This window comes from Diceros bicornis, chromosome 6, assembly GCF_020826845.1.
Source record: "Diceros bicornis minor isolate mBicDic1 chromosome 6, mDicBic1.mat.cur, whole genome shotgun sequence".
In the NCBI taxonomy this organism is placed as follows: domain Eukaryota; kingdom Metazoa; phylum Chordata; class Mammalia; order Perissodactyla; family Rhinocerotidae; genus Diceros; species Diceros bicornis.
The window spans coordinates 16,730,923-16,745,453 of NC_080745.1; the positions used below are offsets into that span (position 1 = coordinate 16,730,923).

The following is a 14,531-nucleotide window of genomic DNA, read 5'->3' on the forward strand; positions in this document are numbered from 1 at the left end:
CAGGGCCTCGCTCTGAAACGACTGGGGGGCTAAGACCTTTGCTTCTCCTCTCCCCCAACCTCGTTTCCCCACCTGTGAGGCAGCCACAGAGACAACAGCTCTCCGTGTGTGGGCTCGTAACATGCGCCCCATGAGGTGTGTGGGTTTTATTTAGGAGGCAGGTCCCATTAATTATCCCCAGTTTACACATGAGAAAACCAAGGAACAGAGACGTTAGCTAACTGGCCCAAGGTGGTCAGCCAGTGAGGAGCAGTGTGAGCAGGATCAGTAAGGCCACATTACGTGAGACAGGCTGTTATCCTGTTCAGAGTAGGGGTCTCACTGTGAGTTACCAAGGCAAGCAGCCCCTGTAGAAAGGTATTTCCCTCCCAGAGACTTGCCAGGGGCAGAGCCCACCTCAGGGGAGGGGGGTGGGGAGATGACATAGACCCCCATGCTCTGTACAGAAGCCTTTATTGGGGAGAGGTCAGAGTTCATGGATCACGGGGAGGTGCAGATAAAGAGTTCTGAGGACGCTGCTGGGGCGGGGGCTGTGGGGGGACCCCTGGTGCCCATCCCTCAGTGGTCTCGCCAGAGAGTGCCCCAGCACCCTGGCATCACAGAGCCTCCCTTTGGGGGTCCCCCGGGCCTTGCCTCTGTCCATCTGTCTGTGCGGACTCCAGGGGTCAGCAGAGGGGCCAGTCCTCCTTGGCGAGTCCCTCCTACTTGGCCGCTTTTCCTGAGACTCCCCAAAAAGCCAGTCCAGGGGGTCAGCAGTGCCGGGCCCGGGCACTGCAGGCTGCTGGCCGCTGAAGTGAGTGGTGATGTCCTGCAGGGACCCAGTGGGACAGCTCTTCTCGCAGGCTGGGGCTGTCCGGTGGGGTCTGCTGGGTCGGACCCTGGCTGTGGCCATGTCCAGCACTGAGGTGGGCTGTGCCAGCTGACAGATAGATCTCACATAGTCATCCAGGCTGGGGGAGGCCGGGGCTTCCTGGCCAGACCCCCCGGGCAGCATCTCCTCCGAGGTCTCCCTAATTGTGGGCAGGTGGGCCACAGAAAGCAGAAGCCGGGACCTCATGGCTGCCGGCGACAGGGAAGCTGCAACCTGTTGGTTGAGAGAAGGTGAGAGTCTGCCGTGCCATCCTGACACCACCCCCCAGGGTCCCCTCCCTCATCTGAGGCTGCCCGTGTGCATCCTGTGCCTGAGAGTGGTTTGAAGTCTGCAGACTGAAGACCAGGCTCAATCTCCTGGGCATTCCTTCCTGCTACTATTAAAAGCCCGTGTACGGGGCCGGCTTGGTGGCATAGTGATTAAGTTCATGCACTCCGTTTCAGCGGCCCCGGGGTTCACAGGTTTGGATCCTGAGTGCGGACCTACGCACCGCTTATCAAGCCACTCCCTGGCAGGCATCCCACAATAAAGTAGAGGAAGATGGGCATGGATGTTGGCCCAGAGCCAATCTTCCTCAGCAAAAAGAAGATTGGCAACAGATGTTAGCTAAGGGCTAATCTTCCTCACGAAAAATAAAAAAAAAGAAGCCAGGTACCTAAGACTCTATCATTACTGTTGTTTAAGAACCTGTACAAATAAGAGAGCCCAGCCTGGGTCAGAGGAAACCTGGATAAAACCAGGCTCTGCCACCTCCTGACCTGGGGAACTTTGGCAAGGTCACCTCTCCAAGCCTCCACTTACGCGTCTATAAAGTGGGGTTATAAATACTCGCCTCACAGGGGTTGTGAGGAACATATGGAATGACACCTCATGGGAAATCCCTTTATGACTATGAAGCCCTCTACAGTTATTATCACTGCCATTAACTGGTCTCTAACCTGCAGTGACACTGTGCAAGTCCCAGGCTGAGAACCACCCTCGAAGATATACAGCGCCTCTTTGTTTTATCTCAAACCAGAAGGCAGTTGCTCTCTCTTACCTGTAGCAGAGGGGGTCTGGGGGTAGCAGGGATGCTGGATGAGCAAGGGCAGTCTGTGGGAAGTCTCCAGCAAGCTCAGGGCAGAGGGATGGGGGCCAGCAGTCAGAACCCTGTGTCCAGCGTCAGATGGCCGGGGGAAGGTCGGTGAGGACGATGTGCCACGGCCTCTGTCTGATATGCCACTGTCCAGAGCAGAATCCTGCGAACCTCGGGGCCTGGCAGCTGCTTTTATATCTTTCCCCCAGCCTTCAGTTACTGTCACGAGGGCCAAAAATAGCAGCTCAGGAAGGCTCTCAGAGGAAAACAACTTGGTGGGTGGGGCCTGGCCTAGCTGCCAGCCTGGAGAGTGTTTGCTCCTGTGGGAGGCTCTGGGAATGTTTACTCTGCAGGGCAGGGCAGGGGAGGGGTAAACATGACTCCTCACCACCTCAGGCCTCTGGGAGAGGAGGAGGCTGCACTGGGCTCCCACAGGCAGCCTTTGGGTCTGCCACCGCCCCCTTGAAGCATTCCCCACTACAGATTACACCACCACCCTACGACCCCAGGACACTCGGGCCCAGCGCTGGTTGTCGCAGAGCCCTGTCTGCACCTGTGAGGCAGCCTTCCCATCACGGCAATGCAGGGCTCCGCCTGGAGGTGGCCGAGGCCTGGATCCCTGGGCCTGCTCCAAGGCAAGGGCAGCCTTCGGGGTCCTGGTCTTGCTGCTTCCCCAGTGTGGTGCTTTCCAATGAGAACTTGTTTGTTTACTTGTTTCCCAGGTATCTTAGTGCACTTGTGCACCAGTGACTGCTCTAGGCACAGGGAACACAGCAGTGACTAGTCATTATGTCCTGGAGGTTTCCTTCTAGTGAGGGAGACAGTCAAGCGCTTGTGGATCGGTGCTGTAATTTCAGGAACTGATAACAACTGCAAAGAAAAGTACAGGGCAGCTGTGGCAGAGCATCAGGTGTGTCTTTTCCAAGAGGGAACACTGACCAGGGATCTGAACAAATGGGGCTTTTGTTTTCCTGGTGGATGGGGCAGCATGTGCAAGCTCCTGTGGAAGGAGTGTGCTGGGCATGCTCAGGGGACAGCAAAGGGCCTGCATGACTGGCACATGTGGGAGGAAGTTGGTGGACCTTGGCGTAGACCCTGGGTTTCCCTCTGAGGGGGATGGAGGACACTGCAGGGTTTGAACAAGGGTGCAACAATCTGGCTTCTGCTTCAAAGGATTGACCTGGCCACTGTGTGTGGGCTAAAGGGGCAGCTAACGGGGAGACCGGGGAGCACCTGGGCAGCGTTAGAAGCCACTGCAGATGTCCAGGGGTTACTGTGCCAGCACAGAGGTGGCTGAGGATGAGGTGGGCAACCCCAGGAAAGCTCTTGGTAAAGAGCTGGCACCGTGCACTTCTTCAGACTTCTTAGATCATCCACCCAGCCATAGCCCCACCTGGAACATGCCTGTCTTGTGCCTACAGGCAGGGGACGGAAAGTCACTGAGACAGCAGCCCAAGCCTGAGGTCTGCTTGTTGGACTGATCCCAGACTCCCAAGGCAAGCAGGAGAGGCTGGCGGTCCCAAGATCTTGCATTCTGGATGGAGTATTCCTCATGGGCAAAGGCAAGGGGCCAGGAAGGGCGTCAGAGCTGGGTGATCAGGATTTCAACTAGATGTGGCAGTTCCCCCCTTGACAGCTTTTCTATCTAGTTGGTTCTACAGAGCTTTTGTCTGTTTCTCTGGCTCTCTGAATTCATTAGCAGTTAGCATATTAGTCAATAGGCTGAACTAAGGAGGGAAGTATTGACTGGGACAGAGAATTAGAGGGCCAGAATGACTTCCCAACTTGTGAGGCCCCAGGACCCAGTTCTCATCCTGCCCCCACCTGCAGGCACTTCCGTGCCTGTGTGGTGAGGGCTGCCCAGTAGCCTGAACGTCCTCTGCTCTGACCTCAGGCTTCCTCTGATTTGATGAGAGAGAGCTGCAGGCTGACAGGGCCTTTCCTCCATTCCTATGGGGCTGGGGGTGGAGGGCAGGTTGGGGGCACATAAGCTGTCTGTGCAGAGATGTCAGGCCTGAGTCACATCGGGCCAGCCAGTCCTCAGCACAGCTTATCCTTGACCTCAGAGGCAGCAGCTCTGCCTCAGCCCCTCACTCCTAGTCCCAGAGCAAGTCCTCCTGCCTTCTTCACGGCAAGGTCCCCAGAACCTTCCTATAGCATCTTTGAAGGCCTGGCGTCAGCGTGTCCAGCCCTACTGCCCCTGCCCCAGCTGTGCCCTCTCTTCCTCCCCCTGGAGCATTAAATGGTCCCTTGAGCCCCTCATGACCAGGGCCGTGTCTGCTTCATCTCCCTCCACCCAGGGCCTAGTGTGGGCTGGGGGTCTCCATGAATGAACATGCTGAGATGTTCCAGGTGGGACTGGGCTCTCTCCAGCCATGAGTTGACATCTGACAGAGGCATCCGAAGCCAAGACTGAAAATGAAGAACTGAACCCTGCTTTGGGTTTTCTTGCTATCCCCAGACTTTAACTCCTGTGGATGGATCTTTTAGAGGGATCCCCAAAAAGGATCCCCTGTATGGGGAGGGTTAGTTACATATCCGTGCCTGTGTAACATCAGTGGTTATCAAAAATAGCTCTGATTTTTTTGTTTTCTTTTTTAGCAAATAGTTCAAGGTCATTTCAGAAAGCTATATTATAATCTTAGAGTAGAACTGTTTTCTCTGTGGATGGCAGGGTGTTTTAAACTATTACTAACTACCCATGAAATCAACACTGCAGGACACCTCTGTAAGTGCTCCAGGGATATAAAGAAGTTCTCTACAAGGTCCCTGTTGTCACAGGGCTTTCAATGCCAACAAGGAAAAAGAAATGGAATTTGTGAATCTAAAGTGGTGCTTGAGATAGCAATGGGAGAATGATGCTTAAAGTTCATTGCCAAAAGACTAGTATCAAAGCAGATTAGGAGCACGTAGCCGGGAGGACTGTGACTCTGGGGAAGAGTGAGGCTGAGAAGGTTTCTGGCAGGTGCTCTGAGGCTGCAGACAGAGGAGCCATGCCGGGCGCAGAGAGCCTGGAGATGGTCATGCATAGACAGGAACCTGAAATAGGTCAGAGAAACAGAATCAAGGACCTGAGGGCTGCGAGCAGGAGCCGGCTGGGGGTGCCTCTGGAGGGTTCCATCAAGTAGGACCACAGATTTGGTGGCCGGGGAGTAACCGTGCCATCCGCAGACCTGAGGAAATCAAGGCTGACTGGGGACATGGGATGAGAGCTGTCGCAGGTATTCTGAGTGTGCATGTCGGTGGTGGGACATGGGGCTGGCAATATCCCAGGTGGTGAGGACAGCAAGACCGGCCCTCGGAAAAGAAGGCAGCTTGGAAATCTGGGCGTGGGCTCACCCACTAATGAGAACAGTGTCGGGAGAAGGGTGAGGCTGAGACCCAGCTCCAAGGAACAACCACCTCTGCTCTGGTGGGCATGGAATCCCGTGTCCTCGGCACATTCCCAGTGGGACCCGGTGACCGTAGTGACCATGCATGGCGGTGGGAGGAGAGGCGTACTGCGCTTCATTGGTGTCCGCACGGCCATGCTTCCCTGGAATTTGTTTCCTTGCTGCGGTGTGGATGTGCTTACCGGACAGCAGCTGGGTTCCTGTGGGACACCTGACTCAGCCACTCTGTTCTGGACTGTGTCCCTGGCCAGGCATAGGCTGAGCGGTGGAAGGGCGCGCCTCAGGCTTCCTCTGGTCAGCCCCGTGGCCCCGTGGCTGCGTGCTTTAGCATATAGAAGTTTGTGTGCCTTCCCTCAGGGGATGCAGGACCCCAAGGAAGAGAGAGAGTGTACTTGGAGTCCCATGGATGAGGGGCTGGGTCCTGAGGGGCCTCTCGGGACAGGGGAGCAGTGACCCCTGAGGGCTGCTGATCTGGGGAAAGAGGCTGACCTGTGTGGGTCCCCACAGGAAGAAGGGGCTCTGATCATCGAGGGGCTCCTCAACATCGCCTGGGGACTGAGGCGTCCCATCCGGCTCCAGATACAGGACGACAGGGAGCGAGTGCACCTCTCCTCAGCCTCTTGGGCGCCCGGACCTCCCAGCTGCCACCCGTGAGTACTGGGCTGGTGGAGCGGGGCCGGGGGGCCTCCGTGACACCTGTTCAACCTGAGCTTACTGTTTGAGGTGTCCGAGGGGCTGTGTCCTCAGTCTCAGAGCAAAAGCCCCACTCCTGTATGGGGCACAAGCCTGGGAGCATTACCCCGCCTCATCCCTGTCACCCCAAGGCCCACGGCCTCACCTGCCAACATGCAGTGTCACCTAGGGTGGTCTTTCTAGATGATGACCAAGTCACCTCCCTCCTGGAGAATGTTCCAGGCTCCCATCACCTCCAGTTGTGTTTCTCAAACATTCACACGAGCCACCTTGTCTGCAGCGAGAAAGGGCTATAGCCCAGGGGGCTCCCCACACCCTCTGCCTGACAAACATTTTTCAGCATCTCCTGTTCTATCTTAAAAATTCACACAAATTTTGCCTCCTACTGCTCTGCTTTCATTTTAATATCAGAATTTATTTTTATAAATTTATCAGAATTTTATCTCAGATTTATTTTGATATCAGAAGGGTGTTTTGATCAGGATGAAATGGGGGTTTCGTGTCTTATTGTTAGTGGGCGTTTGCCTCCTCCCACCCCTCACCCCCAACAAAGGGCAGATAGCTGCTGAGTTTTGCTTGTTTCTGCATGTAATAAATCCTTCTAAGAAGCAGAAATTCAAAGCCCCTTCCCCTTCAAAAATTCAAGTAAAGTTGCTGCTCTGAGGGCACTTAGCACCTGGTTACTCCAAGTGAATTTTGAGCCACACAGACTTAGAGCATAAAGTTTGGGTGGACTTCTTAGAAAGGCTGCAAATGTAGCTGGTGCTTCCCACTCCCTGGGGTAAAAGCTGTCACGTAAGCAGTCACAGACGGCAGGGCCCTCCGGGGCCTCTCAGAGGGGGTTTGGCTCTTCAGTCTGACCCTCCCTGGCTCCCTCTTGCTGTGGGGCTGGTTCCCAGCACACCCATTCCTTCTCTGGCCTGGCACTGGATGCCCTGACTCCGAGACCCTCCCCACAGACCTGGAGGTTGGCCCCCTCAAGGTTGCCCCTGTCCAACTTTCCACCAGGGTTAAGGGACACCCAGAGAGCCCACTGGGCATGCGGCCACAGACACCAGCCTGCCTCAGCCCGGTGCCCAGGAGCACACGGTCCCTGCGTGTGTCTGTGCAGTGCAGCCAGGCACCCACCACTCATTCTGCAGCGTGGACTCCCTCCCCTTCCAGCAGACACTGTGGCAACCCCTTGCTTTTCTTTTCTTATTTTACATTGACTCAGTTTGAAATCTGGCCTCAATTCAGCCTGAGCTGCTTCTCGCCTGTGTCCTGTCCACAGAGGCAGCCAGTCTCTTCTCTTTGGCCTGAGCTACTTTTCTCTGCCAGCAGCCCTCCGAGCACCATGATTGTCTCTTTTCAGAAAGGAGCCACCTCTTCAGGATGTCAAGGTCACTGCCCAGGAGCCAAGCACTCAGCCCGTGCAGAAGGCTGAGAGTTCCAAAGACAACTCAGGTAAGCGGAGCCTCAAGCTACCCAGGACCCTGTCTCCCTTGTCCAGGGTAGGGGAGGAGGGGCTTGGCTCATGACCACCATTTCTGAGGAACATCTTTGTGGAATAGCAAAGCGTGGCTTCATTTGTTGTCAGGAGCAACCCTTTGCTAAATACCTCCTCAAAACGAGGCGTTCTCATCCACTCCTCACTTAGGGGAAGTGGAAGCTTGCAGAGGTGACCTTGTTTGACCTGGTTTGCTGGAGTCCCCTGCATATGCTGTGTTATAGAAAGGAGAGAATGTCAGCAGAGGGCATGGTGCCTCTTGGCCTTGCAGGTGCCTAGGACCTCTTCCTTATGCTCTGGGATCCATGACTGCCCTATCCTCTTTGTGCCCTCCCCTCGCACTCAGTGAAGGGCACGTCCCAGAGTGGGACCTCAGAGGACAGGGCTGGGGCTACCAAAAACCTGCCGTGTGTGCTTGGAGACAGAGGCCAAGAGGCTTACGGCCATGTGGCATGGTGACATAGGTTATCCTATCTGGGAGTCACCTTACCTGCCTGCACATTGGGCATCACGCAAGCTGGACCCCAGCCTCCGTCACAGGAACAGCATTTGTATTATGGTCTGCTGCAGTGCGGTGTGCCCACAAGGCGTCAGGGAGCCAAGCCCCACACACAGCATGACCGCTGGAGCATAGCAGTTCTCTGTCACCATTGCGCCACTCGGGCCTGACCTTCTCATCTGTTTCTAGCTGCAGAGCCTCTGGAGGAGGACGAGGAGACCCCACAGTTGATGCGGACCAAGAGCGACGCGGCCTGTGTGATCCAGAGGAGGCCTAGGTGCCGTGCACCTGGAGAGGCCCAGAGGCTCCGACGACACCGGTTCTCCATCAACGGGCACTTTTACAACCACAAGGTGACATCCCAGCCTGGCCTCTTCCCCAGGCCCTGAAGCTGAGGCCACAGAGAACCAGCCCCAAGCACAGGCGCAATTGTTGGGCCTTCTGTAGGCGAGGCCCCAGGAAAGTCATGCCAGAGTTCACGCTCCCCACGGCCCTGTGTGCAGGTGTGGTTGTACCCGTGTCCTGATGGAGAAACAGGCTCAGGAGGAGAGCTATCTTGCCCAAAGTCACATCAAAATAACTTGCCAGTTCATGACCCCAAAGCCTGTATTTTTTTCCCCCAAACACTCACTGTCAATCCATTCTCACAACTTGCATGGAGTTTTGGAAAGATGCCAAGTTCATCTTTAAGTAGGCAATTTTCTAGAGGTTTCCACTGAGTTTGATTGATAGTTTCATGGGAACATCATGTACCCTGCTGGCATTCTTGGTAGGTTAAGCCCACTGGCTTGAGGTGTGCCCAGAGGTGTGTGCTTGTCTCCCAGAGAACCTGTACTGCTCCTCATTCCCAGTACTTAGCCTTTTGTCCAAGTATGTATTGTACTGACCTCAGGAAAAGATCTCCTTCCCCAGATGACATCATTCCATAAACAAACCAAACTGTAAAAGGAGACCTTGATTGTTACTATAAATGGCATGAGTGGCAGTTTGGGTGTGGGCCTGGATGGAGTGTCCAGTAACAGGGCCACATCCTGCAGCCCTGGGAAATGGAAGCAGAGGTTTCCAGTTGAAACAGCTGCCCTTCTTGATAGGCAGTGACTCATGGGAGGGGAGGGGGCTTGGGCAGAGGGAGGTCTGGGGGCAGATCTGAAGAGCAGTAGCCCTGGTGAGGCCTGTCAGGAACTGTTCAAGCCTCTCTTGGGGTGCCTTGGACTTTGGGTTGAAGAATTCAGCAAGGGAAGCTGAAAGGACCCTGCTTTACGATCAGGACCTCCTTTCCACTCCATGCTGGGTGTGCAGTGAGTGGTAATGAGTGGCAATAGGGCTGTTTTTGCTCAGTCCAGGAAAACCCAGGACTGTCTGAGAGCAGAGTTTCCTGAGACAGTGAGGGCAATGCAGGGCCCAAGTTAAGCAGAGATTAGGAATAGTTTAGATCAGCCAAAGGACAGTGATCTGACTTGGGTATTCTTTAAATCTTGTTCCAAAAGGAGTTTAGTCTGTAAAGTGTTAAGTAAGCACCAGTCGCCAGTATTTGAATCGATATTGATATGCTACTTAAGGGATTATTCAAAAATTTAAAAGAATATTTGCATGGGTTTAGGCTTTTTCTAGTTCTGTGTTCCTGAAAAAGGAGCCTTTGCTCCATGACTCAAGGTACCCCATAGTGGGGTTTATCTTCAGTATATCCACCCCTCCTCTAAGGGGTCGTTCATCTCTACAGGTGTGTCTGGCACGTTAAATCTTATTTTAGTGATTGCAGATGTCATGGGGACATGGGGATGTCTGAGCACTCGGTAGCCTTTGAAGTGAACAGAAATGAATAGCAAGGGCTCTCATCACAGCCTTTCGTGTCCCCTGGAGCCACCCTGTCAAAAAGAGCCCCTGAGCCAGCCAGCCCGACACTCTAGCCTATAACCCAGTCAGGACTTTTCCTCCTAGTAACAGATTTGCCTGTGGAATGTGGACCCATTCTTCCAGGAAACCTGACTACCTTCTAGGAGATGGACTAGTATGTTAGGCATGTTGCACAGTTGATTCACATCTCTTGAGTGAGTAAGGGGCTCCCTGTTTCTTACCTTGCTCTACATCCGTTCAGAATCAGTGTCCTCAGAAATCAGGTGACAAACTACTTGAGTACAGGCAACAATTTAACAAAAAAGAAATTTCTAGAATTGACTTCCCGGGGTTGTTATTCCGAGTTTTATTTGCTATAACTGTGCACTATTACTTCACTCAATCATTTTCCAAAACTGTTCTGATTCACAGTGATATTGCTGTGATTTCCACACTGGGTAAAACTTGGCATCTGTTCCGACTGCTTTGCCCTGGCCTCTGGGATTCCAATGTGTTCTATCAGAGAGAAACCGTTGTGGTTAGAGATGGGAAGGCAGCCCCGGGACCTTTGTTCCTACTTGGAGCTGGTTGGTGTCATCTCGAGGAAAGGCTTCAAGCAGAAGAAACAGTAACAATGTTTTGTTGACAAAACCTTTCTTCTCCTTGAAATAGCCTAATTCCTTTATTTATTCCATATTTCTTTGGAACTGAAAGCCTATTGTGGCTTTCTGTATAACCCAGAGTCATTCTATATCTCATCTCTGGAGGAGGCAGGTCTGGTTTGAGTCTGGCTCTGGTACTTGGGGACCAGCTGGGGACACTGAGCAAGTCCCTCATGACCCTGAGCCCCAGTCACATCTGGGGAAAGCAGAGCTAGGACCATAGAGGAGGAATGTGCAAATTTACACTTGGTTTTGGAAAGTGAGGGGGAGCTCACCTTAGGGGAGTCGAACTCTTTGGGAGGCCCCAGTGCCACGGGGGTAAAGCATGGGGCTTTGGGGGGCTCTGCCCTTTCTTGATGGATGACCCTGACAAGCTACTTAAACTCTCCAAGCCTCCGTGTCCTTTCTAAGAAAGGGGGACTAGTGACTGGTACTGCAAAGGGCTGTTGTGAGGTTAAGTCAAAGATTATATGTAAAATGCTTAGCAGGTTTACTACCTGGCTGGTGTTCATTGAGGGCTTATTAAGCCTCAGGCAATGCCCTGATTGACTTCATATACATGTCTCATAGGCAAAGGCAAGGTGCCTGCGAGACTATAATGGGCCCCCAAAACTGTGCAGAAGCCGTGTGGCTGAAACACAGGTGCTTGGGAGGGAATCATGGTACCACACGTGCATGACAGTGAGAGGAGCCATGGATGACATTGTTTAGGCCACGGGAAGCCTTCAGATATTTTTAACTAGAACATGCCATAAGGCTGCTTCTCAAATTGTACTGCACAGATGGCATCACCTGGCATCCTCCTCGAAATGCAGATTCTGATTCAGGAGTCTGGGGCAAGGGGCCTGGGACTGTTCGCTGATGTGGCTGGTCTAGGATGCACGTTGAGTTGCAGGGTTTCTGAAAGGTTGTTCCTTTGGGCAGCAGAGTGGAGAATGGATCGAAAGGGCTGAGACTGCAAGGGGAAAAGTTGGGAAGCTGATGTGGTGTGAACTGGGGGCCTCTACTCAGGCCCCCTTGGGGGAAGGGAGAGGAGTGTACCGCTTTGGGGACCTTCAGCCTTAGAATCAACAGACACTTGGTGATTTGCTCAACATAAGGAGTGAGGGAGAGACTGGTTCCCCCAACCCCTTGTGAATTACTCCCACAGCACTGGTTCCCAGGATCCAGAGAGCTGGCCCGTATAGCTTTGTGGGCATCTTCCTTACAGTCCCCTGAAGACACGAGCTGTTACAGCTTCCCCTAGTCCGCCCGGATCTGGGCACAGTGTGTGAGTGGATCTGTGTGAGTGGACAGGCACAGGTACTCCCAGAGCCCAGGTTTGCCTGCTGCTTCAGTCTGCTCTGCACCGTCTGGCTGACAGTGTGCCCAACCCTGTGTGATGTCAGCCCCATGTCCCCTCTGGCCCTGCCCTGACCTGCCCCCCCTCCCTGTACAGACCTCCGTGTTTACTCCTGCCTATGGGTCCGTGACCAATGTGAGGGTCAACAGCACCATGACAACCCTGCATGTGCTTACCCTGCTGCTGAACAAGTTCCGAGTAAGTCTGACCAGGCGAGGACTCTTCCTGATGCTGTGGTTTGCTGTTGTGGTGGGGGAGGGGCTGGCGATGGCTGCGGGGAGCTGCCTGTGGCTCCTGGTAGAAGGTCTAGCAAGGTTTCCTCTGCTGAACTGGCATCTCTGGGATTTGAAGCAGAGAGAGGGGAGGGTCCTTGGGGACTTGTGTGTGTGGCACTGGGGGTGCGGTTACTGCCAGGGGTCCCTTTCTGTCTCTCTTGTGTCAAAAAGCCATGGTCTGACTTTCCGTCACTGCCTTTGCAGGTGGAAAATGGCCCCAGTGAGTTTGCCCTCTACATCGTTCACGAGTCTGGGGGTAAGCACCTGCCTTTGCTTCCAGATCATAAAAACAAAAGTCTCTGTCCATTTGGCAAGCTCGCCGACCGTGCTCCTTCTCAGGGCCATACTGGCGTTTGCAGCTGGCACAGGGCAGCTTGCCCCCTTGGCCTTGATACACGCTGTGTCCCCACCACAAATGCCTTTCCCCGGCCCAAGCCCAGGCACGTTTATCATCGCTTTCAGAATCCCACCAAAACCACATGGGAATTCGCCATCTCTAACCTCACTCAGTTAGGAGGGGTTGGGGGTGTGTGTAGGGGTCTCCAAGGTGGAGCTGAAGCCCCTCGCCCACTGAGAACTGTTGCAGAACCTGCACGTCCCTCTCTGCAGCCCTGGCACACTCAGTCTAGTTACTGAGCAGGCTTGGCCTCCCCGTGTCCGCTCCCCCTCTCTCCCACTCCTTCGGCTCCTGTTCCTCTCCCAGCTGGGCCTTTGCTGAATGACACAATCACACGTCATTCAGGGCAACGTTCTCAGCAAAGTCTGGAGAAGGTTCCCGGGCGTGCTGGACATCCATTTTCTATCACATTCCCATCCTGGAACAAAGAGAGGCGATCCTAATGCCTCATGAATTTTGCAAACCACCTTCTTTTTCAGAGCGGACAAAATTGAAAGACTGTGAGTACCCGCTGATTTCCAGAATCCTGCACGGGCCTTGTGAGAAGATCGCCAGGATGTTCCTGATGGAAGCCGACCTGGGCGAGGAAGTTCCCCACGACGTGAGTTGGGGCTGAGGCTCCGGGAGGCCTGCTCCTGAGGACCAGGCTGAGTGACAACAGGGGGGTTTCCCAAGGGCTCTGAAGGTGACATTGGCCAGAGCCCTCTTGGGCAGTGTCTCCAGGGACCACACGGCTGTCTTGAAGGGCCCCAAGCCCAGCATGGTGATGGCTCCAGCTCTCCCTCTTCCTGTCAGTGACCAACCCCATCAGTTGGCTTAGGGGAAACAAGAAGTTGCGTCCTAGAAAACCATGGCCTGTGCTTTTCCCCTCAGGCAGATAGAACCTTTTCCTTGTTGGAGCATGTTTTGTTGTCATTTCATTAAAAACCCACACAAGCCTCCTTAACTAGGGCCTAACCAGGGCCTTTGGAAGGGAAGCAGGTGTGTAAGTCTAACCACAGACTGGGGCCTGGCTAGGCGAGGAGCACATTTCCAAACTCCTCTGCATAGATGAGACCTATAGGGTTTGAACCAGTGACCTTGTATCCCTGGGGCCATTCAGGGGCTATTGCAGTTCATTCCATTGTTAGAAACAATGGCGTTCCCACCACTCTCCACCCCCTCCCCCAGAGAACACCCAGTGTGACTCTGCTCGCTGTTGAGTGCTTTTCCTAATATTCAGCTTAATCTTTCCTCCCAGGAATAATAGTTTTCTTTGCGGTAAGAATGGGCTGCATCCTCCAGTCCTGGGACACACAGAGCCGCGGTGGGGGAGGGTGGGAAGAGGGCAGCCACTTCCATGGATACAAGACATTGCTGAATCGGCCACAGTGGAAGCCATGAGGAAAAGAAAACCCCTTTTTGGCTTCTAATTTAAAGTATATTAAAATGTTCTTGGATTTTCTAGGTCGCTCAGTACATTAAGTTTGAAATGCCGGTGCTGGACAGTTTTGTTGAAAAATTAAAAGAAGAGGAGGAAAGAGAAATAATCAAACTGACCATGAAGTAAGCAGCACTTAAAGGGCCAGTCGTGGGTCCTGAACATCAGGGCAAGTCTGCAGGGCAGAGCCCCCAGGGCCAGGGCCTGGAGAGCTCTCTGCTCCAGTGTACCAGGTGCCCTCGCACGGCTCGGCTCAGGGAGGCCTCTAACCCTCGCTCCCCAGCACCACCCTCTGGCCCCCTGCTCCCTGTTGACACCAAGCTGGGGTGGCAGCCTGCCAAAATGGTGGGATGCAGTCTAGTCGGCCCATCCAGGCACTTCACCAGCACGGGAGAGACACAAGATGCTAAAAACTGGGCAGAATAGTCAGGCAGGAGCTCGGGTGGGCACTGCACCAGGCTTATGAGTTCTGCTGGTAACACAGCTCTAAGGAGCAGCCGAGGAGAGGACCTGCTCCGTGCACGTTCAGCCTGGTCGAGGCCTTTCATGCTAGCGGGAGTTTGAGCCTGCCAAAAAGCGGCGG

At 54.0% G+C, this 14,531-nt stretch overlaps 2 protein-coding genes across 3 annotated transcripts in view; one reads left to right on the top strand and one right to left on the bottom strand.

Moving 5' to 3' along the window:
- The window catches only part of RASSF4 (Ras association domain family member 4), a 35,025-nt gene that overhangs the window by 17,129 nt on the left and 3,365 nt on the right, over positions 1–14,531 (top strand). The window contains exons 4-10 of one of the 2 annotated variants that reach the window (XM_058542939.1): positions 5,846–5,988; positions 7,386–7,477; positions 8,209–8,372; positions 11,953–12,054; positions 12,336–12,387; positions 13,008–13,129; positions 13,976–14,073. In XM_058542939.1, the coding sequence (XP_058398922.1) occupies positions 5,846–5,988; positions 7,386–7,477; positions 8,209–8,372; positions 11,953–12,054; positions 12,336–12,387; positions 13,008–13,129; positions 13,976–14,073 (773 nt within the window). The remainder of the gene's footprint in view (positions 1–5,845; positions 5,989–7,385; positions 7,478–8,208; positions 8,373–11,952; positions 12,055–12,335; positions 12,388–13,007; positions 13,130–13,975; positions 14,074–14,531) is intronic. The other variant, XM_058542940.1, reaches the window with a different exon arrangement.
- DEPP1 (DEPP autophagy regulator 1) lies at positions 443–1,140 on the bottom strand. Its single transcript, XM_058542941.1, has one exon. It carries the CDS (start codon positions 1,055–1,057, stop codon positions 467–469), a length of 591 nt encoding a protein of 196 aa, XP_058398924.1. The 5' UTR covers positions 1,058–1,140; the 3' UTR covers positions 443–466.

What these genes read in the sequence shown, in the direction of transcription:
- DEPP1 (XM_058542941.1), bottom strand. Translation starts at nt 1,057, where the DNA reads ATGAGGTCCCGGCTTCTGCTTTCTGTGGCCCACCTGCCCACAATTAGG.